The sequence below is a fragment of the Buteo buteo genome, chromosome 9 (assembly GCF_964188355.1).
Source record: "Buteo buteo chromosome 9, bButBut1.hap1.1, whole genome shotgun sequence".
NCBI lineage: Eukaryota > Metazoa > Chordata > Aves > Accipitriformes > Accipitridae > Buteo > Buteo buteo.
The window spans coordinates 42,950,196-42,972,122 of NC_134179.1; the positions used below are offsets into that span (position 1 = coordinate 42,950,196).

The following is a 21,927-nucleotide window of genomic DNA, read 5'->3' on the forward strand; positions in this document are numbered from 1 at the left end:
GGCCATGAGCTGGCAGAAAAGCAGAGGGACCCTGTGGCTCTGAGGACTTCGCCTTAACCTCCCAAACCCTCCAGTGGGGGATAAATGGACGCAAAATATGAGATGGAGTGGTGGGAAGAGCTTTGATAGTGGTGAAGCAGGAACATATATTCTCGTTTGGGCTCCTCAATGCAGCATGGTGCTGCTGGAAAGAGCGAAATGCTGGCTGGAGATGGCCCCAAGTCTGAGGCCAGCGGCAAAGGCAGGTGATCTTTGTCTGCAGAGTTTGTCTGTAATTCCCCATATACAAAAAAACCCCAACCAAACAATTAAGGAATTTATGGCGGTGTTTACTGGACAAGGAGACAGCGGTGATATGATTTACCACCTCTGTCACTCTGCATTGCCCAAATAGCATCTGTGATGAAAAGGCTTGCTGCCACCGAGAGCAAATAAAAGAGGAATTTGACTCGATAGTAAAATTAGCTGTTGCCAAGCAGATCCAGACCCAGCGACGGGGATGGTCATACATATCACGCAACAGGAGACTGGCAGGGCTTCAAAAGCCATCTGGACATGGGGAAGAGCAGAAGAGCATCCAAGGCATCACCACGGCTGCCCCGAAACGAGGGCAGGCGTGTGGGAAGCCTCCAGCGAACAAGTCCTGGGCTCTGGGCATAAATGCACTGGGCAAATGGATCCCATCTTCAGGCTTGGTCTGCCTCCCCTCCCCACAGCATCGCCCCGCAGGGACGGGGTCTAGAGGAGGAGAGGGCTGGGAGCTCATCCTGGCACCCACCCGTGGGGGATGTAGGGTGGGTGCAGACCTGCGGCCGGAGCCCACGTCCCACGGGAGCTCCCCCCCCAGCCCCGGCAGCAAAGTCCTTCTTGCAGCCCCTCTGCCTGCTGCCAGAAAAGCTGCAGGTGTTCCCCCCCATACATGCACAGGCACACGTGTGCACAGGCACACGTATGCACACCCACACATGCCTGCACACCCATACCCACGCAAAACCAGGCTAGCACGCTCACACGTGTGCGCACAAACACCCCCGTGCCCGCGCATCTATGCGCACACAAGCGTGCGCACGCACACAGACACGCGCACACACGTGTGCACGCACAGGGACACGCACGCACACGCGTGTTCACGCCCTCGTGCACACACTCAGGCCCTGCCATGGCGGGGCCGCACAACCCGTGCCAGGGCTGGGGTCCTCCGGCCTGCGCCCACCTCAGGGTGGGCTTCGCTGGGGGGTGCTGGGGCTCAGCTCCTTTTCCCGTTGCTATGGTGACGCGGAAGGCCCCAGAAGATGGAAGGGGAATGGGGATGGGGGGGGGGGGGGCAGCCCTCGCCCCTCGCCCCTCACTCCAACCGCCCCGCTGCCGGCCTCAGAGGCCTGGGGCAGGAGCTGGGGGACCGGAGGGGTCGGCTCAGCCCGGGCCCGAGGTACCGGGGGGGTCCAGGGAGTGCAGCGGGGAGCGGCCTAGGGGGGTCCCGAGGGGCTTCAGCAGACCGGGCCCCCCCCGGGCCCACCTCGCCCCCCTCCCCAGTTTCCTCCCCCCCGCCAGCAGGGGGCGCTCTCCCCCGGGGGCGCCGCTCTCTCTCCGCGGCCCCGCCCCTCCTCTCGGGTGCCCCCTCCCTGGTCCTCCTCTCCCGCAGGGGGCGCTGCGCCGCGCAGGGGCAGGCTCCGGCGCCGCTCTAGCCGCCGGGGGGGGGGCAGGGGGTGGGCGGTGCAAGATGGCGGACGAGGGGACTGTTTGCAGCTTCGTTTTCAAGAAGCGGGGCCTGGCGGCGGGTAGGGGTCGGCGTAAGCGGCCCAGCAGCGATCAGGAGCAGGGTGAGGGCTTGGCGGGGGCTCGCGGAAGACCTCGAAAGGGTGCTGGGAGCCGGGCCGTTGCGATACCCTGGGGAGGCGAAGGAGGGCCTGGTGCCACCCCGGAGCGCTGCCCCCACACGGAGGGGGCTCGCTGCCCTCCCCAGCCGTACCGATGTCCGTGTGGTGGAGGGGGTGAAGGGCTCTTCCCCGGCCGTGCCACCGCCCTCGGGGGCTCCGCCGGCCTCCCGCACCTTCCCGTGGGCTTCCCCAGCCCGCAGAGGAGGGAGGCTGCCAGCAGAGCCTGCGCTTGGGCCGAGGTCCTGCCCCCGGGTGCACCCTTACCCCTGGGCTTTACCTCTCAGAGAGCAGCGGTGAGGAGGGCAGCACGGTGGTGCGGAAGGAGCGGCGGCGGGAGACTCCCAACCCCATGATCCAGAAGGTAAGGGAGCCATAGCAGAGCACTGCTCCATCCGAGGTGCATCTGCAGTGGCCTGCCAAGCTCAAGTTAGATGCAGTGTTGGAGTCTTCTGTCCTTCCTACCTGCTGTCTTCTTGCCCCTCAGACCAGGAGATGCGCAAAGGAGAGGCCTGCCTACGCACTGAGCAGCAGTGACGATGAGGATCCATCAAAGGAGATAGGAGTCACTTACAAATCGACAAGGTCGGCGGTAAGGACTGGGCAAGAATGTGGTTCTGGGGTGTGAGGTCAGGTGGGACTGGCAGATCTCACACTTGATAGAGAGAATTTGCCTCTGTTGAATGTGGGATCGGCCATTCCTTCTTTTTTATCTATTGATACACTTCCCTGTCCCTTCCCTCTTCATAGACAAGTACCTTGCGCTGCATTTATTCTCCCGATAGCCCCTGCATCCCCAGGAGGCTGTCTAAGGTTGGCCTTTCCCTCTTAGAGCTGGGAATTAAAACCCCAAGATGCCACTGGACTTGCCCAACATCACACAATATTTTCAGGAGAGGGAGCACTTGAATCAGGTTTGCTCTGCTGTTTGGTTCATGTTTTCAGTTTTAGACCATCTTCCTTCACAAAGAATTCAAGGTGACGTAGAACGTGGTCCCATCTTTATCCTTGTGACTAGTGATGGAGTAAGAGCTACAGAGAGAGGTCATTGTATTCTTGGGATTGATGGCTGGGGTGTCCTGGGTGTCCTGTTAACGTCTGGAGTGCAGAGAGATCAGCTGTGAAGGTTTGGGCACAGCTCAAATTGCTCTCCCTACTAGTTTTTTTCTCTTAATTTTCCTCCTGATCCAGTGAAGTTGTGCCCATTAGGATGAGCCTGGGCAGGATATAAGTAGGATTAAAAGCAGGTATCAACACATGTTCACCTTCAGACCTATTTCTTTATTGTCTGCACCTCTGTAAAAAATGGGAATAGAGCCTAACTGTCCCCAGTTAAAGCTGCAGGGTCAGACTGAGGTCTCCTTGTCACATTATGGATTTGGTTTTAATTGAGGCTGGCTGTAATTATTCTTTGGTTTCTGTGCAGCTGTTCCTGAAGATCTGATAAAACCTAGGAATAGGTGTCTGTTCAGTCCATTAAAGAGGAATCTAAACCAGATCACTGTATTAAAACTGAATGTAAGCCACCTGCAGCTGGGTTAAAAGTTCAGACATAACATCCTGCGTGTAGGCGGGATTGTCTCATGATTGAAGTGTTGGACATGGGAGATCTGAGTTCAGCTTCCAGCTAAGCTGAGCCCTGAGCGTGAAGGAGTAAAGTAAGGATAAGTGTTTCCTGACTCTGCAGGCTAAAACTTGAGAGCAATGGGTAATTAGCACTCTGGCCTCTGCAAGCACTAGGCTGGATCTGGCCCATGGGGGATTCTCCCTGGCAGGCGCTAAGGGACAGTAGAAACTGGTGGCAGGTAAAGCAGGCCATGTGCAATACTTGCTCTGTGACCAGCCCTTCAGGTAGCCAAGGAGCTCTCTGTCTTGTACAGGTTTTCTCTTCACTGTTGTCATGGGTTTTTCTTGCTTTTCAGAAACCTGTTGGCCCAGAAGACATGGGAGCCACAGCAGTATATGAACTGGACACGGAGAAGGAGAAAGATGCCCAGGCCATCTTCGAGCGCAGCCAGAAAATCCAGGAGGTGAGTCAGCTTTGCTCTGTAAGAGGTAGTGCTCCATAGCAGGAGTATATGTGCTTTACTCATCCCCTTCTGCACACCAAGAAGAGTTTGAGCCTCTTCCTCCCTGGAAATTTGAGAAGCCAAGAGTGTAACCCTTGCAAATAGGAGAATTTTCTGGCTTTATCGGCATCTTGGTATTAAGGAAGGCGGGGCTGGGAAGGGAGGCTGGTGTCAGTGTGGTGAAAGCTAATAGGCGTCATGAAACTTTCCTGATCCTTAATCACCTTTCTTTTTGCTTTCCTAGGAGCTGAGAGGAAAGGAAGATGATAAAATTTACCGTGGTATTAACAACTATCAGAAGTATGTGAAGCCCAAGGACACATCAATGGGAAATGCCTCTTCAGGAATGGTCAGGTGGGTTGGGATAAGCCTCAGAGGACTGGGACCACAGAGGAGCTCAGGCACCATCCCCAAAGGCACCTGTTTGGGGCTTGAACTTTGCTGTTACTGCCAGCTTCTTTCTGTCTAACGAGTCTGGTGTCTGGTTCTGACTAGGCCCCCAGGGGCCTTCTCCACTGCAGCTGAGCAGCCAGCCTGAGCCTTCTCCCACCCTTTCAGAAAAGGACCCATCCGTGCTCCGGAGCACTTGCGGGCCACGGTGCGATGGGACTACCAGCCTGATATCTGCAAGGACTACAAAGAAACTGGGTTCTGCGGCTTTGGAGGTGAGTGGATCTTGCCTGCAGGTGAACAGATACTGTGCCAGATCTGCAAAGGGATCCAGTCCGGCTTGGGATCCCTTATTTGTGGTGCTAAGATGAGCACTTACTGATTTACAGGCACTTGTTTGCAGAGTTGGTGTGTGGTGCTGTTGCAAAGTTGTTTTATGCAATGTTCTGGTCATTTGTGTCGGCCCTCCTGAAAGCTGATGGCCTCTGATCAGTGGTTATAAGAGTCCTGGGAGGGACCCCTGGGATGTTCCTGTGACCCACATTTCCACAGGTATTCTGGCTGCTGAGGCCATGTGAGGGATGGGATTTACTGTTCGTTATCCCACTTCTCATGTGTATAAATGCTGGAACTGTCACTGTGGCACACAGAGCACGATCCTCATGGCCTGTCAACCCTGAGAGGGATCCTGTGCCTGCTCCAGGAGCTTGGTGCTGCCCTGGAGCACAGGTGGGCGGGAAGCAATCAGGTTTCACCTTCTGCTGGGCAAAGCTCAGGCTGCCCCTGATGACATGTCCTGCTAACGCTCTGCCCCGCACAGCCTAGCTGTTAATTCCTCTTTCTTTGCCTGGCTCAGACAGCTGCAAATTCCTCCATGACCGCTCAGACTACAAACACGGCTGGCAGATCGAACGGGAACTGGATGAAGGCCGGTACGGAGTCAATGGTACGGCACCACCCCTCTGCTCTCCCTGTCCCTAAGCTAACGGTGGATGAGACTACCAGGTCCTGTCTTTTATCGTGCCCTAACGTGAATGTGACTTAGGGATATTGGATCACTAAGAATGAAATGGATCCTTTGCTGTCTCAAACTGCATGGGCTATGAGTTGAATTAATATTAGAAAGAAAGGACTCTTTATTCCAAAGCTGTGGAACTCCCTGCTCCAGATAACCTTAGGGCCAGTAACCACTGACAGTGTTGAGCAAATCTGCTGCTTTCAGATAACCACTGATTGCCACCAGAGAGAATTATTTCCTCTGGCTCTCTATAAAAGGACAGCACTACTGTTGTATGGGTCCCAGCAGTGAGCTGTGACCATCTCCTGCCCCCCAGATACCCAGGAGGTGGGATGCATTCATGCTACGTCACATCATTATTTCTCACTCACAGTGTCCGTAGCTGCGGCCCAAGGCTCATGCGTTTTGTTCCTGAACTGCTGTGCAGTTGTGGGGAAGAGGGTGTTCTCTGTTCAGTTGGAGCCAGAGTTTGGTGGCAGCTGGTTTGGAAGAAAATCTAAGAAAGAGGAGGGGGCTGGAGGATATGTCTCTTTATAGCAGTGAGTGGGTGAGGTAGAAAAGAATTTGCTCTTGTGAGATGAGCAACAGGCACGCCGGCTCATTAGACCTAATTATATCTCAGTCCCACATGTGTTACTGACATCAGCAACACCCAGATGCCAGAGCTCTATTGTTTGCAGCAAAGATTTAATCCCACCTGCTGTGCTCTCTCCATATTTAATATTTCATGCCCCACGCATGGGCTGGTCTGGCTGCCTCTGCTCTTGCTTCAGTCTGGTTAACTTTCTCTTCTGCAGATGAGGAAAACTATGAGGTGAGCAGCGATGAGGAGGATATGCCTTTCAAATGCTTCATCTGCAGAAGTTCCTTCAAGAACCCCGTGGTCACCAAGTAAGTGGGTTTTTGGCCTGAGGAGCCAAGTGTCTGCTGTCGATCCAGTTCACTAGTCATCCACTGTTGAGGCAAATACAAACACTGCCCACAGGCCTGTGGGTGGAACCTGCTTCTTGTCTGCTGTGGCTTGCTGGTGGGTGGGGAAATCCTCTGGTAACCAGGGAGTCTCATAACTGCATTTGGAGCATCTCCTTGGAAGGGATCTCAAGCCTTTGTTGTCCAGACACCTAGATTTCCACAGACGCTGCCTCATTACATCATCTTTCCCCTTAACCTTGAGATTTTGTTTTCAATCCTTCCTTCCTCCTGGACACTGAATGGCACGCTGCATTGCGTGAGCAAAGAAACAGAAGCATGGGGAAGCCAAGAGCTTGGCAAGGATGAGGAGTAAGCTGAGGGGCAGCATGGACATCATGCACTGCCAGCCCTCTCCCACAGTGCTGGCTGTCTTGCTGGGTACCTGGTGTCTGGAAGAGCTCACTGGTGGCTCTGTGCCATTGCTCCACATCAGTGAAGCGATGCTGAAACACCTTTCATGAGGACAATGATGCAGAGGAAGCTCTGCATGCAGCTCACTTTTGCATCCCCCGGGGACCAGTAGTCAGTAAGTTCTAACTCACTCCTGGACACAGTCATTGTTATCTGGTGACTTGCAGTGGCATCTGTGTCTCCATACAGGTGTCGGCACTACTTCTGTGAGAGTTGTGCCCTCCAACACTATCGCAAATCCCAGCGCTGCTATGTCTGTGACAAGCAAACCAATGGAGTCTTCAACCCAGCAAAAGGTAAAACGGGCACCTGCGGGAGAGAGGGCTTTCAGTGGGAGCGGCTGGAGCAGCAAAGGCAGCAGCTCCTGAGGTATCTTCTTGGTGTTGGGCCTGGCCCTAAGCTGGAGCTCACAGCTCTTGGCTGCCAGCAGAGCTTCCTTTAGTGCCAGGAGATACTAAATCATGGCCTGGGCGGCTCTGTAGGTGCAAAATGAGCATCTGTGCTTGCCCAGATGGGGAACTAGGGGAGTGCGACTTCTGGTGAGGGTAGGGAGGACGTGCTGCGGGTGCGGAGGCAGCAGCTTGTCTGATGCTCTAGTTGGCAGGTCAGTAACACACTGATGGATTCTATGACTGTAACATCTGATGCCCTGGACTCAGCAAATGGTGGTAGCTCCTAGCTGAGTCTTTGAGTAGGCAAGTGATTTTTGGTAGCTGCCCTGGTTCTTGCAGAGATGGGTGTTTACAGGACCTGGGCACCTGGCTTTGCTGTAGGACAGCCCCCGCACATGGAGTCTCATCCTGCCTATTCTTGTTTTACAGAGCTCATGGCAAAATTGGAAAAACACAAAGGGGAGGAAGAGGAGGAACAGCAGCATTCAGACCATGCAGAGGATCCACAATAGCAGAGCACCCTGTTTTGTATCTAGCTGAATAAAGCTTTCGTGGGAGAAAAAAAAAAAAAGCTCACAGCAGTTGCCTTGGGGCCAGCAGCTGTAGCCAGGCATTGTGTATCCAACCAGCAGCTACTAGAACAGTGTCCTGACTGTGCCGGACTCCTTGTTTGCTGCCCTGTGAAGGCATAAGGCAGAACAGGTAAGGTCAGACTCAAGAGTCATGGCTGAGTACAGCCTTCTGCTACCACCATGCTGCCAGCAGGACCACAACAGTTGCCTCTGAGTGCAGCAGTGCGCCTGGGGAAGGAGGTGTTGAAGACTACATTCAGTTACTTCATAACTTCTTTTTTTGACCAAGGCGCTGCTGTTTCACTTCTAACTTTGCACTGATCCTGCTTGCTTCCTGTTGCTGTGTAAGCATAAAACTATCATCTCTAAGTTAATTTATGTCCATAATATTTGAGCATGTAGCAAGCTGAAAGCATGGACAGGGATGAGAAATATCAGCTTGTGTTAAGTTCATCCTTCACCCTAAAAATGCTAACTCAGGGGAAGGCAGGCTAAAGCGCTGCAGTTACTTGTGATTTATTACAGCTCAGTGTATGCCCTCCTGTGTTTTCTGCCTGCCTCTTGGTTCCTAGGAGAATTGGAGAAAGGCTTAGAACTTCAGTGGGCAACACCTGTTAAATAATCCCTCTTCTGTGAGGAATCCCATCTCCTCCAAACCATCACTCACTCAGTCCCAGAGGTTTTATGCTGAGTGAGTACTGTGCTTTTTCTTGCTCTAAGTACCAGCAGGCTTTTTAAGTCCCTGTCCAGGCTTGTGGGAGAGGGTTAAGGATTTTTGCAAGCTGCAGAACTTCATGACAAGCTAGGAAATAAAGATCTACTTACTATAATAAAATTAAACCAGGAGCCAAACCTGATCCTAGGATAGGGCCACTTCTACTTCCTGTCTATCTCTTGTATCCTGCCCTTACAAACACCCCTGCTCTAGAGCATGAGTGCATTCTACTGAAACTTTCAGGAAAGAGCAAGAGCAGTTGTTTGCAGCTTCTTGCTTTAGTTGAAGTAAGTTTTTCAAACATGAAGGCAGTCGCAGCTAACAGTGCTGCAGGCTGCTGTGGTGAGCTGTTCAACAGCAACTGCCTTCAGCAGGTGTGTTCTGTCTAATGCCACCCAGCCCTTGCCAGCTGAGGTGCAAACAGCAGCCTTTTAAGTAAGGAAACAAGAAGAGAGTAACCATGCACAGCCAGCCTGTGTCATCATTCATGACCCACTCCATCATCTTGCAGAAACAGCAGACTTAAAAAAAAAACTTCAGAAATATTTTATTTGTTTTGGCAAAAAACTAGAGTAACAAACTTTATCTGGGTTCAAGTACAATTTATAAACACAAGAAGGACCTGTTGCCAGCACCACTACTCCCATCAACCACACCTACAGGACTGGATTCTCAGTGCTTCATTAAAGAGTAGAAAGACATCCAGCACCGATGGTCCTTCGAAGGGTCAAACTAAAAGCCTTAAATACACCTCCAAAGAACAAATACAGAATAGGGGAGAGCTGCCACAGCCATGAATTGAGGGGAGCCACAGGAGAAGCAAGTTTTTACCTGTCATTCAGTCAGGGAAGGCAGAACAGCAACAGCAATGGAAGGCTTAAAATCAATTCTGTACATGATGTTCAAAGAGTCACAAGCAAGAGGATTTAGCATGAAAGTCAACTATTCCCCCCATGCCAGGGCAAGTCACTGAGAACACGCTGGTACGAGTTACATGCTGTGAAACCAGCCCAGCTAACACAAGGCTCAATTAGATGGGCTGTGGGGGATAAAAAAGCTGGTAGATTGCACAGGCATACACACTGGGTTTGGTGATCCAGGCAGCCATGAGAGGGGAGGCTGGAATGCCCTGTCTGACCTGGAGTTCAGAGTGCTCAGCATCAAGTGAGAGGAGTCTCTTCAAAAACTCTCCAGAACTGGAAGAGAAGAATCCAGTGCTGCAGAGGAGTGCCCGATGCAGTGAGCGTGCCTGGAATGGAATCGGGTTGCCTTTGATCTCCCGTTTTCCATCACAAAGCAGTGACTAAATTTAAGAACATAATCCCTTCCCCCCCCACCTTCAAAAGCTACCCTGTGACAACACAGTAACTAATCTGACTAGCTCTAAGAGAATGCCCAAAACTAAGCTGCCTGCCTCCCCTTAACTCTAAGGCACCCTTAAAAGAGAAAGAACCAAAGAGGGTAGGGACATGCAGCCTTCAACTGTGATACAAGGAAGCCAGTGATTTTTAGAAAAACATAAATAGAGACCAAACAGACTCACTCAACCCATTCAAGTGATCTGCCAGTGCTCAGCTGCAAGAACTGGGACTCTGGGCACTGCACCATCTGGAATACGCCACAGTTCCTTGGGATTGATCCTTTTCCAGCTCAGGTCTGTCCATTTGTTTCCAGGCTACTTCTTAAGTAAACAGGCAGCTGAAGTTCCTTCCCAAGGACCTGCAGACTCTTCTATGCGTAACATTTATCACTTATTACAAACAGGACCAATAAATTACAATGTCCAGAAAGCTCCTCCAGAACCAGGTCTAGTCCCTGTTTTTCTAGAATTCCCAGTCATCCACATCCAGCTGCTCCAGGTTTGACACCAGCCCAAAAATGCCACTGGGATCCTGGGGCCGCGTTCCTTCAAAATTGGTGATTGGGGTGACAGGGCGCAGGAGTTCAGGGAGTGCTTCAGAAGCGCGACGCTTGATCTGCACAGAAAGAAGAGAACTCGGCTGCTGAAATGCTTCCCCAGTTGCGCATCACAGATGAGCAGAACAACGTGTGGTTACAGGCAGAAAGTAAGAACACAGCATTATCCTTCTGCCAGCTCCAAGACGCGCAGAGCTTTCACAGTGCACCTTGTATCGAGAAACTGCTTTGCATGCAGCCTTTTCAGCAGCACTTCGATGCTACGGTCCTGATGCTCCCCTCAGTGAAGCACCACCCTAACCCTCAGCTCAGAGCAAGCCAGGCAAATAATTTCACGGGCAGGAGACCCCCTGCCTCTTCCCATGCCAGGGCTGGAGCTCACCAACCTGCCACAGAGCTGTAAGCAACACACGTCACCTCAATTTGGTCTCAGTAAGGACCAGGTAAGGACTGCCTTGCCCCAGTACTCAATAGTGTCTGTGGGTGAAAAACTGGCATACAGGACTGGCAGATTTACATCCCCTGTTTAGATAAGGAAGAGATGCATTGAGAAAAGCAAGTCCACCTCCCAGGAGAATGTGAGGATCACCAAGCTGCACTACAATTAGGCACCAAACTAACTTAATCCTTTCAGATCACAGAAAATTCAGCAACTCAACTTTCCCACCCTCAGGTTCAGTGACACAGCAAGACAACAACTACAGAAAAGCCACTGTTCTTTATCCACAGATTAACTGAGTTCCTTACCTGCTTGAAAAAGGGATGATTAAGCAGAGTGCCTGCGCTTGGCCTGTGGAAGGGAGTTAGAATAAATTAAGCACACAAGAAAATGCATAAAGTCAGGTAGTGAAAGAAAGAAAAGACCAGGGTCCTTCCTGCCTCTCTCATTTCTCAGCTATAGGGTATCTCCCTTTTGTAACCAGTAGCACTGTATATTATGTTCACATGATGTTTTATGCAAGCAGTCCAACCTTCTGCGGAAGTTACCTACTTGCGCACCCCAACATTTGGTCAAGGAAGAGTTTCTGAACAGTGTGGTATGCTAGGAGAGTTTGTCATGGCTAAAGATGACTTTACACTCACTACAGAGGAAAATATAGTTCTTGATCATTTCCCTTTATTATTCTCTGCTGGCTGAACAGCAGACGTTCGCAGTGATGGAAACTGGGTAAACTGTCTCACAGGGACCAGAAATTCAAGTTGTACTGTTTATTTTCCTGACATGTAGCGCCACTCTACCCCTCAAAGAAGGCTGCAAAGTAATTCTTCAGGCTCTCCTATAGAAAGTGCTCAAGTTGTTAACACTGCTCTTGTTTTACATACTTGGACTGCTCTTCTCAATGTATGGAGCACATCCTCACTCCACTATGCTTTTGGAAAGAAAATTTCAAACCACCTCTGCTGGCTCTCATGGTTTAATCAGCCCTAGCAGCTTTCACCTGGCTTTACCTGAAATCGGGATTCCGCTGGAGGCACTGCTCTACAAAGTTATGGAAGTAAGTGGAGAAGGTCCGAAGATAAGGGTGCAGGGTTGGCTCTCCATTGGCCGCTCTCACGTTGCTAATAGCCATGCTCTCGCCCATCCCATAGTTAGCACTTGAACGGGAGGTCTTCATAGTCAGCTCATCAGCAGGAATTGTGGTGGTGTCCAGCAGGCAGGGAACAGTTCCATTCAGCTTTTCCAAGAGCATCTGGAAGAGAAGGGGCATAAGCAACATCACACACAGTAAGACTAGACAGTTAAGATTTCCCATTCAGGTAAGCATGGCACCCTTCTGTCTTCACATTCCAGTGCACCAAAGCAGTTCCATGTGCCAGGATGAAGGATAAGAAAAGAGCCTTTAAACCTTACCTGAGTAGAAGGCATGTCTTTAAATGGTACGTGTCCATTTGCCAGCTCACAGGCTGTTATCCCTACACTGTAAATGTCAGATTTCGCATCGTAACCCTGGAGATTCTAGATGAAAAGGAAAAGAAAAAATTAGCCTTGTGGACTTACATGTGATTGCATGGGCAATACCCATGATTTGATATGCAGAAGAGCAAACCCAAATGATTGGAGCAGAAATAGTACAACCCACATGTAGGCTGGTTTATTGTGGTGGTGGTTTTTTTTGTTTGTTAAACAGTTAAGGGCAACATATATTTAACTGAAATCAGCTATCTAGTAGAGATGACATCCACCTTAGGGTAACTAGCATCTAATGTAACACTTTGCTAAGGGGAGACTCTGTAGAGGTACCTACAGGAAAACTAGTCAAATAGATCCAATCAAATTCTACCCACTCACCCTGCACCTGTCCCAAATCTGTTTCCTCTAGCCTCCCCCCTTCCTTTTCCTTACATTCGCACACCTTCCTCTGAAGGGAAAGAAAAGACAATGTTGTAATATGGGCTTCTCAGCAGTTGCCCTTTTTGACAGGAATACGGGTTTCCCCTTGCTAGGGGTCACTGTTTTTAAGGTTAAAAGGATAGGAAAAAAGGGCAGAGCTCATCATGAGAAAAAGTAACCCTGTGGCTTTTGCTTTGTTTCCCCCCCGCCCTGCCCCCAAACATGCCATAAGAACTCAGAAAGTTATACAGAGATACCATATATCACTAAAAACTAGCAGCTTTTTTTAAAACACACCTGCTGCAAGACTTCAGGACTGAGCCAAGGCAGGACTTTGATGCTGTATTTGGGAAAGTCATGAACAACTTTGAGTCGCTGCCCATGGTTGATCATACTTAGATTACTTCGCAGGCCAGAGAGGTACACCTTCCCGTCCACAGAGATCAGGATATGGCTGGCTTTAACACTCCTGAAAAAAAGTAAAAATAGTCAGGTTCCCTGGCTTCAAAGGAGTTATGTTCCTTATAGCTTTCCCAGGAAGACTTAGTGCAGAAGGGCACTACAAAGGATTTAAGGCAGGCATAGATAAGCTGAACTTCTTTTACAGTACATACAATAAAAGTAATAACCACTAATAACCTAGAACTTTCAGCATCTGAAATTTACTCTCACAACAGAGAAATGTGTCAGAGAAGAGGACAAATATGCTAAAGGGTGGAGACAGCAATTTAGAAAGAGATTAAGAAAAGTTGTAGTACTAAACAGAAATTCATACTTAGTGAGCACCTACGGAAATGCTAAAAGCCTACTTTACTGGACAGCTCAATGCACAGCACAATACTTGATCAGCCTCTGGAGACACTCAGGAGGCTGATATTCCTAACAACCATCCTGAATGCTGTGCAAAACCACCTCTACAAACATTAACAGGACTCTACACACCTGCTATGCAGGTTCCCAAAGAATGTCTGTGGCAAGGAGAAATACAGGACTAAAGGTTATGGACCCAGGATCTTCAACAGTAACAGGGAAAATCCCCCCCCCCCCCATCAGTGTCGGCCTCAATTTGGAGACTATCAACAGTATCTGAACAGAGCCTTAACAAGTCAGCATGTCAACATGAGCTGCAGTTGTGATTTTAAATACACAGTGGTCTTTGGGATAGGTTTGTTCCACAGTGACACTTTCACACAGTTTAGTAAGATCAATGATGTAATTTCCCATAAGTATCAAAGTGACTTGATCTAACAGCAAAGTAATAAAAAACTTAGTTCAAGTGATGTGGAACGCATTATCATCTACTCTATTCTAATGATGAGCAGTATTTCTGAGAACTTCCAACAGAGGGAAAATGGATCTTTTGTTGTTTTTTTTTTTTTAAATACCTATGTACGTAGCCCATATGGTGGATGTAGTCAAGTGCTTTCAATACACCTTGGAGGATATATGCAATAGCCAGTTCACTCATCCCATCCATAAAATGGGTACAGATTAAATCTTTTGCAGAACCTAAAAAGAAACAAACCACCTCTTAATTGGTCAGAAAAAAAACCAAGGATACTTCACCTCTTAAATTTCACTTCACAGAACATGATGGTCAGACAAAGGTATTCCCTCTCCACCTACCGTATGCCATGAAAGATGTCACTACCCATAGCTCATTGTCAGCTATGAAAGTTGCTTTGTATGGCACAATGTTAGGGTGGTTGAAGAGCTTGGAAACATGAAGTTCCCCCTAAAATAAAAAAAAAAAAGATATTTTGATTCAATTTAGTAAATGCAGAAATATGAACACAGTGTTGATAAGCACTGCTCTTGCTGTCTGTCCTCTCCTAAACTTGCATTATGGTATTAGTGGATTCATGTTACCTGCAAGAACGTGACCATTTCGTTTGTACAGGCCTCCAAGTTCACTCTTCTGACTGTGACATACTCTCCTGTGGGTTTATACCTGGCCAGGTTCACAACCATCAAGTCTTCAAAGCCTCTGCCTGAAAGAAAAGGCATTAAAGCTTCAGCAATACTTCTGGAGAACTCCTCCAGTCCTTGACCCTTAAATAATCTTTATACTCATTTACTGAAACTATTTTTGGCCTTGTGAAAAAGAGTAATCATTCCATCAGATACCACCTTCCTTGGCATGTATTCCATCAAGAGAAATCGTCCTAGCCAGTAATATTATCCTGCCTTTCAAGTTCAGAACTGAGGGAGAAATAAAATGATTAGGCCACAGTCCCAACAAGGACAGGGACAGGTTTCAGGCTGCTTCTTCTGACTTTGTACTTCACATTCAGTATCGTTAACCCACCACATGCCTCTTTCAGTTCAAAGCCTTTAGGACTGGCATCTCATTTTCTATTAAAGTGATTTTAAAATCAAAGAGGACAGGCATTTAATTCAAAAATAAGCAATCAAGAAAAGGCCAACAAATCTGCAAAATTTATTTTCTTTGCAAAACAGACTTTCAGTCCTCCAACCCGCTAGTAGTATTACCTATAATAGTGAGCAACTCATAACAGCTGCTGTCTGGTAGGAAGTTGCTCATGGTGTCCCTTTTAGGGGAAGAAGCTATCGACTCGGAGCTCGCCTCATTTGTCTGGGGGGAAAAAAAAAAGTCAAGTCAAAAGAAGTAAAGATCACATTCTAGAAAAAATCATCTGCTCCTTGTATTATCATACACCTCAAAATAATATGACAGTACTGAATATAGAAGAGAGAATTTAATTGCTGTTAAAATAATTTTAAATAGTTATTTATCAACTGAAATCCAGGAGATGCCTCATTTCAGAAGATCCAGACATCTGTGTTTCAAAACATGTAACCATAACAGGTAGGTTCTTAATTACTGTAAGCTAGAATTTCTTTACAAATATTTGGATAAAGCCAATTACTAATTCCCCAGGACACCTTAAGCACTGCTTTATAGTAACTACCTTTCTCCCATTAATTACAAACTTCTGTGACACCATCCTGTTGCCTGAACAAAGGGCATCAAAGGAAAGCTTGTTTATAGCACTTGTCTGCATTGTGGCAGTCACCATTCCTGTCTGAAGCTAGGGCTTCTTGTTTTCAGCTGCTCATCTGTGATAAGACCAGCGCAGCTGAAGCTGCTTAGCTGAATGGTAGAAGTGATGAATCAACTTAGCCCAAGATATGAAGATCAGACACACATGAAAAGAGAAGCTCCAAATGAAAGCAAAAACTTAACTGCAAAGCATTAGTGCTTACAGGAAGAAGAAAAAAACCAAAAAACCAAAAAACAAAAACCACACCACACAGGGAAGCAGCACTCCCAAGCCTGTCAGCTTTTCTTCACTACATCTGACATAAAGCTGCTTTATTTACATACACATAACCTTTCAAAGCAGGATTTTGCAGAAGACAAACTTCAATGTTCTTGCAAGTTCCATTACACCTTCCAACTCCCTGAAATTTTCAAAGTCACAAGGAGAGCATCCTAATGGGGAACCAAATTTATTTGGTGTCTAAGATAAGATTTAGTTATCTCAAATTTCCAGCACATTAACTCCTCCTGACATTTGGAACTCCAACTCATTTTTTCCACCTCATTCTTCACCAACTGCAAATGCCCTTTATCAGACCTTTTCTCATGGTACATGAAGCAGAAAATGCTTGTGCATTTTCCTAGAGTGACAGCAAATACTCTTTTTCCATCACTGAAAGATGGAAACAACACAGTGACAGCTGAAAAACAAGGAACTTGCTGTTCTACACTCAGTCCAGGGTAAATGTAGTGCAATGAGCACAGATGTGAATTTGCCGTAAATTACCTTTGTGTCCCTGACTATACTTTGGGAGTAAGCTAATAGTCAGGCTTCCCAAGTTCTACCTTTTCAAACGACTTTGAACAGCACACATTTTACCTCTCTCTGCCTACCTTTAAAATAGGTATATTTTTCAGTTAAGGAAAAAGGCAAAATTTAAGGTTTGTGAACAGTGCTATGGTGTAATTTCAGCTCAAACAACTCTAGCACAGCAGCTCAGTCGTTGTTTCAGGATAGCAAACCCCTGAGATCTCAGCAATCCCAAATCCTTTTTGTCTAGTCCTACTAGCAAACTACACAGTGCTGTTCCTTGGCCGAGAACAGGCAGCAACATTCCATTCATGATTTCAAACTTCTGTTAAAGATGCCTGTCAATTCTGATCTCAATTGTATCATTCATTACTTCTTCCAGCAATTTCACACAGTCCTGTCAACAGCAAGATTGCCAGGAGAGACACACAGGCAGATGGAAACCTCTGAAGCAGAAAGGCACCACCAAGGAAATGAAAGCAGGAGGCTCTGATAAAGCAGCGTTATGGAGCAATGACAGCTGGTGAAACACTGAGCAATATGTAAGTGGTTTGCTTTAATAAAGTCCACTCCAGATATAGCATAAGCCAACAAAACAGATGCAAAAAATTAAATTTAATCTTATTAATGGTGTAGGCTGTTTCAACAGTAATGGAAAAATACTGTAAATTCCCTTTTTAAAAGTCTTCCAGTACATCAGAGGTCTTCACTCACCTCTCTTCATGTTAGCAGTGACCGATAACTGAGAGTTAATGCAAAAGGAGCTCTACCAGAAATTTATCAACATCATACAAGAGTTTAAAACAAAAAAAGTTAAACTGAAATGTCATTTATGAAATACTGCAAAAAAGCTCCTCAGTGGTTTCACACAGGACAACTTTTGGTGTATGGTCAAAAGCAAAAGCAGCTGCAAAATGAAGTCACATATGACTAGCTTTATGGCATGACATTCATTAAGAGGTAGCTTTCCAGCTTGTTGGTCTGATTTTAATTTGAGATAGATTTAAGGAAATTAATCTTTGAAAGGCAACTACTGTTATAAATGCCATAAGAGAATCAGTTATGTGATGCTAGCAAGGATCTGCATTTGCCAAATGACATTCATCCGAGTCAGGAAGAGGGAATGTAATTTTTGTTCTGCTGCCTTCCTCTCCACCTCCTCATTCCCTCACTCACTTTCAGCATGAGCAACAAAAATTTTCCTCCCGTCCCTCTCCCCAGATTATTTACCTTTTTCTATTGCCCTGCTGGAAGAAGTAAGCTTTTATTTAGATGTAAAAATCAAAACGAGAGTCAGCAATACCACTGCAAAAGTGTTCAAACCCCAAGTGAATACTTTAACAAAAACAAAACAGATGCTAATCTCAATTTGCTTCCAATTCAGCATAAGTGTAACACTCAGCAATTTAAAAAAAGGTGTGAATTTGCTTGACTTTATACAAAACATTCCATATACATCTCAGATTTTCAGCATTGTTTGTGCCAGTAAATTACAGACACTGGCACAAAAATCAATTATAAGCAGCTTGAACTGACACAGTTACTATAATCAAATCATACTTAATTCACATTTGTAATTAGCTTAAACTAGAGCAACACCTGCACACAGAATTGTTTCAATATGGTATATTGAAGGTAGGTGGGAAATCATTTAGACAAATACATGCTATCATAAGTTGTGTTATTCTATGAGCATTGCTCATTATGAACAGATAGTGTGCAATCAGGGCCTACAGAACAAAAAGCATCAAGGTAAAGTTCAACTGCCACATTTTGGCTGTACCTTTTTGAACAGACATGCCATGTTTGCTAGTGATTTTAGTTTTTAAGAGGCAAAGCTCTCTAAGCATGCATGGAATTGGCTCCAAGGACGACCAGACAACAGGAGGTAAAGTGACCTCAAACTGAAAATTACATGATGTTTGGTTTTGATGTTGGAGCCTCTCTTGTGGCTGCTCTACAGGGAAGAGAAAGGAAATCAGAATCGATGTGTTCAGAAGGGAACACTGGTTTTGAATAGCCAGCATAAATTTTTTTGGGCCTAGTTTTCAGAAGTACCATAAACTTGTTGTAAGAGATTAGCATCTCTGAAGAATCAGATCTAAATCATCTCAAAAAAAAAAAAAAAAAAGAAAAAAAAGAGACTGTTGTGAGACTGGGGGGAGGGGGGACGATGACGCAAATACAAATCCAAGAGATTACGTCTTAAGTTTTGACTTGTCACATATAGTTTGAAAACCACACACCAAAATCTCCACTCCAGGGTGAAACCTGTTTCCACACTTGTAGAGCTAAATATAGAGATGAAATATATAACTAAGATAAAAAGAAAAAATCAAACTTCCACAAGGAATAATCTCCATGCAATGAACCACAGCACCACAGCCTGCAAAAGTCACTTACTTTTCTCCGAGAGTCACCCGGAGGCTGCTCTGGAGTAAAGAAATTAATTGTTCACCATGTTGTGTTCAACAGATACCCATTAAAAATATAGTTGGAAAACTGAGTAAAGAACTCTGTGTGATACTTTCTGATACCAAATATATACAATATTTTTTTTTTTTAGACAAAGACATTTAATTTACACATAAGGTTGTAGCACTAAAAATAATCAAATTCTAGTACAAGTATGGAATTAAAGAGATTCAAATAGTGCTACTGTTTATATATTCAACATAAATGTAAAGTGACGAATTTTTTTATTATACTTCCAAACACATTAAAAAAAAAAAATGATGTATCTACTTTGCTTAAATACAGAAGAAACTATCTAAAGATTATTTAAAATAATGAAAATTCTTCCAATCCACCTGGAAGCTCAAGATCTAGACATCTTTCCTATGCTCTGATTGCTTTACATGTCACTGACGAGGAATTCTGCATCCTAGTGGGCAATTTTGTTTATTATGCACAAAGGAGAACAGAAACCAGTCAGCTCTCCTGCAGGGACACTGGGGAGCTGTCATCAGTTTCAAAATCCATTTTTACTTGGAAAATTGTAATTAACCTTCCCAAACCCCAAATCTATCTTTTGCATAGGAAAAAAGTGGTTATGCTAAGAAATACAGAACACAGGGTCTGAAAATAGTACTGCCATCAACATGAAATTGATTTCCAAATAACTTGCTAGATCTTTGACACTTCCATATTAACTTTATATGGTTAGCAAGCTTGAAAAACCACATCCGGTGCTACAACCAGATTTATTCATCTCTTTTGCTGTTAAGATACATATTTGCAACCAAATTAACAAACCTTGCAGCTAAAATAAAACTTTTCTAACGTCATCTAACGAGCGGAAAACTTACCTCCAAACAGTTCAAACTCCCTTAAGCCTTCAACAATGAATTTTTCAGACACCCACCGCTGAAAGAAGAAAAAAAATCCCCCAGATAATTCGTTATTCCATCTAGAGACAAATTTCTTTTCCCCCTTCCCCAGAAAAAAACATAAAAGAATGGTAATACTTCAAGGATTCTGCTATGGTCTGAAACTGATTAGCTGCAACATCAGAGATGCATCCTTACTTTGGACAGGATATTCTCTTCTTGTGCCACTAAGATGGCATACACCCAGCAACCACACAAGTGCTACTGCTTTTCCTGACCAGCATGCACTTGCAATAAAGTTAACATAGTTTTAGATCATTCAGACATGAACCTTTACACATGCACATACAGCAAAATTAATAAACATGCTAAAACTCCCTTATACAGGCAAATAAAAGTTGTTTTTTGGGTGTAACAGGTGTAAACAAAAAACTTCAACTATTTACAATGAGGTGACATCCTAGAGAACTTAAATATTTTGGCTACATATCTATTGACTGAATGCATAATTAGAACATAGATATTTTAAAGCTATTGTTCTCTTCCAGAATTCATGCTTAAAGTTCACAGCAAGCATTAGCTTGTGCAGAGAAATGTTTATACCACTCTATTCAACTCTGTAATTCAAAGAAAGATACATACAAGCACACATAACACACAATAGAATATGCAATTTTAGGCTTGCGGAGTGTTGATCATGAAGTTAACATTAGATAAACACAAACGCTCCCACATTAGAATTTGTCTACTTGGTAAAGTAACTAAAAAAATAGCTTATGTTGTTTAGTGCAAGGGAAGGCAGTCCTAGAAAGCACCAACGAGTCTTTAGGTGACAACGACTCAAAACTCGTACGTAACAACACCGTTTTAAGGCATTAAAAGTGGTTTTCTCACATGAAACTTCCTCACTTAAAAATGCAGAACCAAACAAAGCTGTTGTGTTTAGCTTTCCAAGAAAGTTAAGTTTAGAAATAACCTGTCGGTGGTGTGACAGAGATGAGGCAGTAACTTCGTAAAGAAAGGTAGAAAGAAATCATCATTACCACGCTTTTTCTTAATTGCGACGCCCATTACAAGCCCCTCGCACCGTACACACACGAGATACAGGTGTGCAAGCAATAAATACTTCAGCACAGGGTTTGTTTTTTTTTCCACGAGCGCCTAGCTTGCACATCGATACCGTGCCCTATAATTAGCCCGTTTTAACGTGACTTTAAAGTGCTTTCCAGGAGGCCGGCCCCGCCGCCGCTCCTCTGCACAAGCGCAAGGCTGGCTCTACCGACACGCCGGCGTGTGAGGGAAGCTGGAAGGTGTTCAACACTCACCCTAATCCGTTCGGGTTTACTTACAAGAAAAGACATGGAATCCGCGTTTGTGTTACCTCACGCAGCTCGTTAAAGGACCGGCAACCTGCAGGCACAAGAGCGGGTCACCCCCTCACGCCTCACCCCAGGACCGAGCGCCGCCGCCGGGCAGCCCCAGGCCGGCAGGACCCTACCGGAGCTCGGCCGGCCGGTAAGCACCGCCGAGGGCCCGCGGCGGCCCTCGCAAGGCAGCGACCTCCCCTCCCGCCCCGCCGGGCCCCCTCACCCGTTCTCTCAGGCTGCGGCCGCCGCTTACCGGCAGGAGACGCTGCGCGTGTGACGCCAGCGCGCCGCCACGTGATGCGGGCGCTCGCGTGACGTCACCCCCGAGGCTCCCGCGTGTTCCCAGCGGCGGGAAGCGGCCGGCGCCATGTTGGTTCCCTCAGAAAGCGGTCGAGGCTTCGTCCCAGCGGCCCCCCCCCCAGCCGCTCCTCGGGCACCGGGGGGAAGGCGCCCTGCCCGCCCTCGGTGCTGCTGCAGTGCCTGCGCGGCCCCGTCCCTTAAAGGCAGGGGGCAAATCCTCCATCCCCACCCACCCTGGCCTGCACCAGGGGAGAGACACCTTCCTCCGGCTCCAGGCCCTCTGCCCCAGCACCCACTGCCCTCACAGGGAGGGCCTCCCGAGGAGAAAGAATCATTTCATCATAGCAGAGATAACGCCTGCCCCTCTCTGTGTTGAAAAACCTACCCGGGACAAACGAGGCTGTGAGATTCTACCAGATGAAAGGAACGCAGAGTCCAGCCAAGTAAAGTAGGC

The 21,927-nt window shown here is 46.8% G+C and overlaps 2 protein-coding genes across 8 annotated transcripts; one reads left to right on the top strand and one right to left on the bottom strand.

Annotated features, from left to right (window-relative positions):
- Positions 1-1,696: 1,696 nt before the first annotated feature.
- LOC142034654 (E3 ubiquitin-protein ligase RNF113A-like) lies at positions 1,697-17,680 on the top strand. Of its 3 annotated transcripts, none has more exons than XR_012651713.1 (11): positions 1,697-1,820; positions 2,162-2,238; positions 2,362-2,466; positions 3,797-3,904; positions 4,188-4,297; positions 4,502-4,608; positions 5,190-5,279; positions 6,149-6,242; positions 6,924-7,030; positions 7,556-7,828; positions 16,860-17,680. XR_012651713.1 is itself a non-coding variant. In XM_075036272.1 (10 exons), exons 1-10 carry the CDS (start codon positions 1,721-1,723, stop codon positions 7,636-7,638), a joined length of 981 nt encoding a protein of 326 aa, XP_074892373.1. In that variant the 5' UTR covers positions 1,697-1,720; the 3' UTR covers positions 7,639-9,004. The 3 variants fall into 3 exon arrangements, 1 of the variants encoding a protein (XP_074892373.1); XR_012651712.1 differs by lacking the exon at positions 16,860-17,680 and adding an exon at positions 11,559-13,937 and having other exon boundaries at positions 7,556-8,389; XM_075036272.1 differs by lacking the exon at positions 16,860-17,680 and having other exon boundaries at positions 7,556-9,004.
- Positions 8,945-21,927, bottom strand: STRADA (STE20 related adaptor alpha). Of its 5 annotated transcripts, none has more exons than XM_075036268.1 (13): positions 21,859-21,927; positions 21,132-21,216; positions 19,786-19,843; positions 18,881-18,909; positions 15,156-15,258; positions 14,532-14,653; positions 14,289-14,397; positions 14,048-14,171; positions 12,960-13,131; positions 12,183-12,287; positions 11,780-12,021; positions 11,078-11,120; positions 8,945-10,389 (listed from the first exon to the last, which is right to left on the bottom strand). In XM_075036268.1, exons 2-13 carry the CDS (start codon positions 21,165-21,167, stop codon positions 10,237-10,239), a joined length of 1,296 nt encoding a protein of 431 aa, XP_074892369.1. In that variant the 5' UTR covers positions 21,168-21,216; positions 21,859-21,927; the 3' UTR covers positions 8,945-10,236. The 5 variants fall into 5 exon arrangements, with proteins under 5 accessions (XP_074892369.1, XP_074892370.1, XP_074892368.1 ...); XM_075036269.1 differs by lacking the exon at positions 21,859-21,927 and adding an exon at positions 21,397-21,459 and having other exon boundaries at positions 21,156-21,216; XM_075036267.1 differs by lacking the exon at positions 21,859-21,927 and adding an exon at positions 21,397-21,449.

Coding starts and splice junctions, on each gene's coding strand:
- LOC142034654 (XM_075036272.1), top strand. CDS start 1,721: ATGGCGGACGAGGGGACTGTTTGCAGCTTCGTTTTCAAGAAGCGGGGC. Junction 4,298..4,501: donor GCCTCTTCAGGAATGGTCAG/GTGGGTTGGGAT, acceptor CCACCCTTTCAG/AAAAGGACCCATCCGTGCTC. Junction 5,280..6,148: donor AGGCCGGTACGGAGTCAATG/GTACGGCACCAC, acceptor TCTCTTCTGCAG/ATGAGGAAAACTATGAGGTG.
- STRADA (XM_075036268.1), bottom strand. CDS start 21,167: ATGTCTTTTCTTGTAAGTAAACCCGAACGGATTAGG. Junction 13,132..14,047: donor CATATGGGCTACGTACATAG/GTATTTAAAAAA, acceptor ACTTTTTTTCAG/GAGTGTTAAAGCCAGCCATA. Junction 12,022..12,182: donor AAGACATGCCTTCTACTCAG/GTAAGGTTTAAA, acceptor CTTCTCTTCCAG/ATGCTCTTGGAAAAGCTGAA.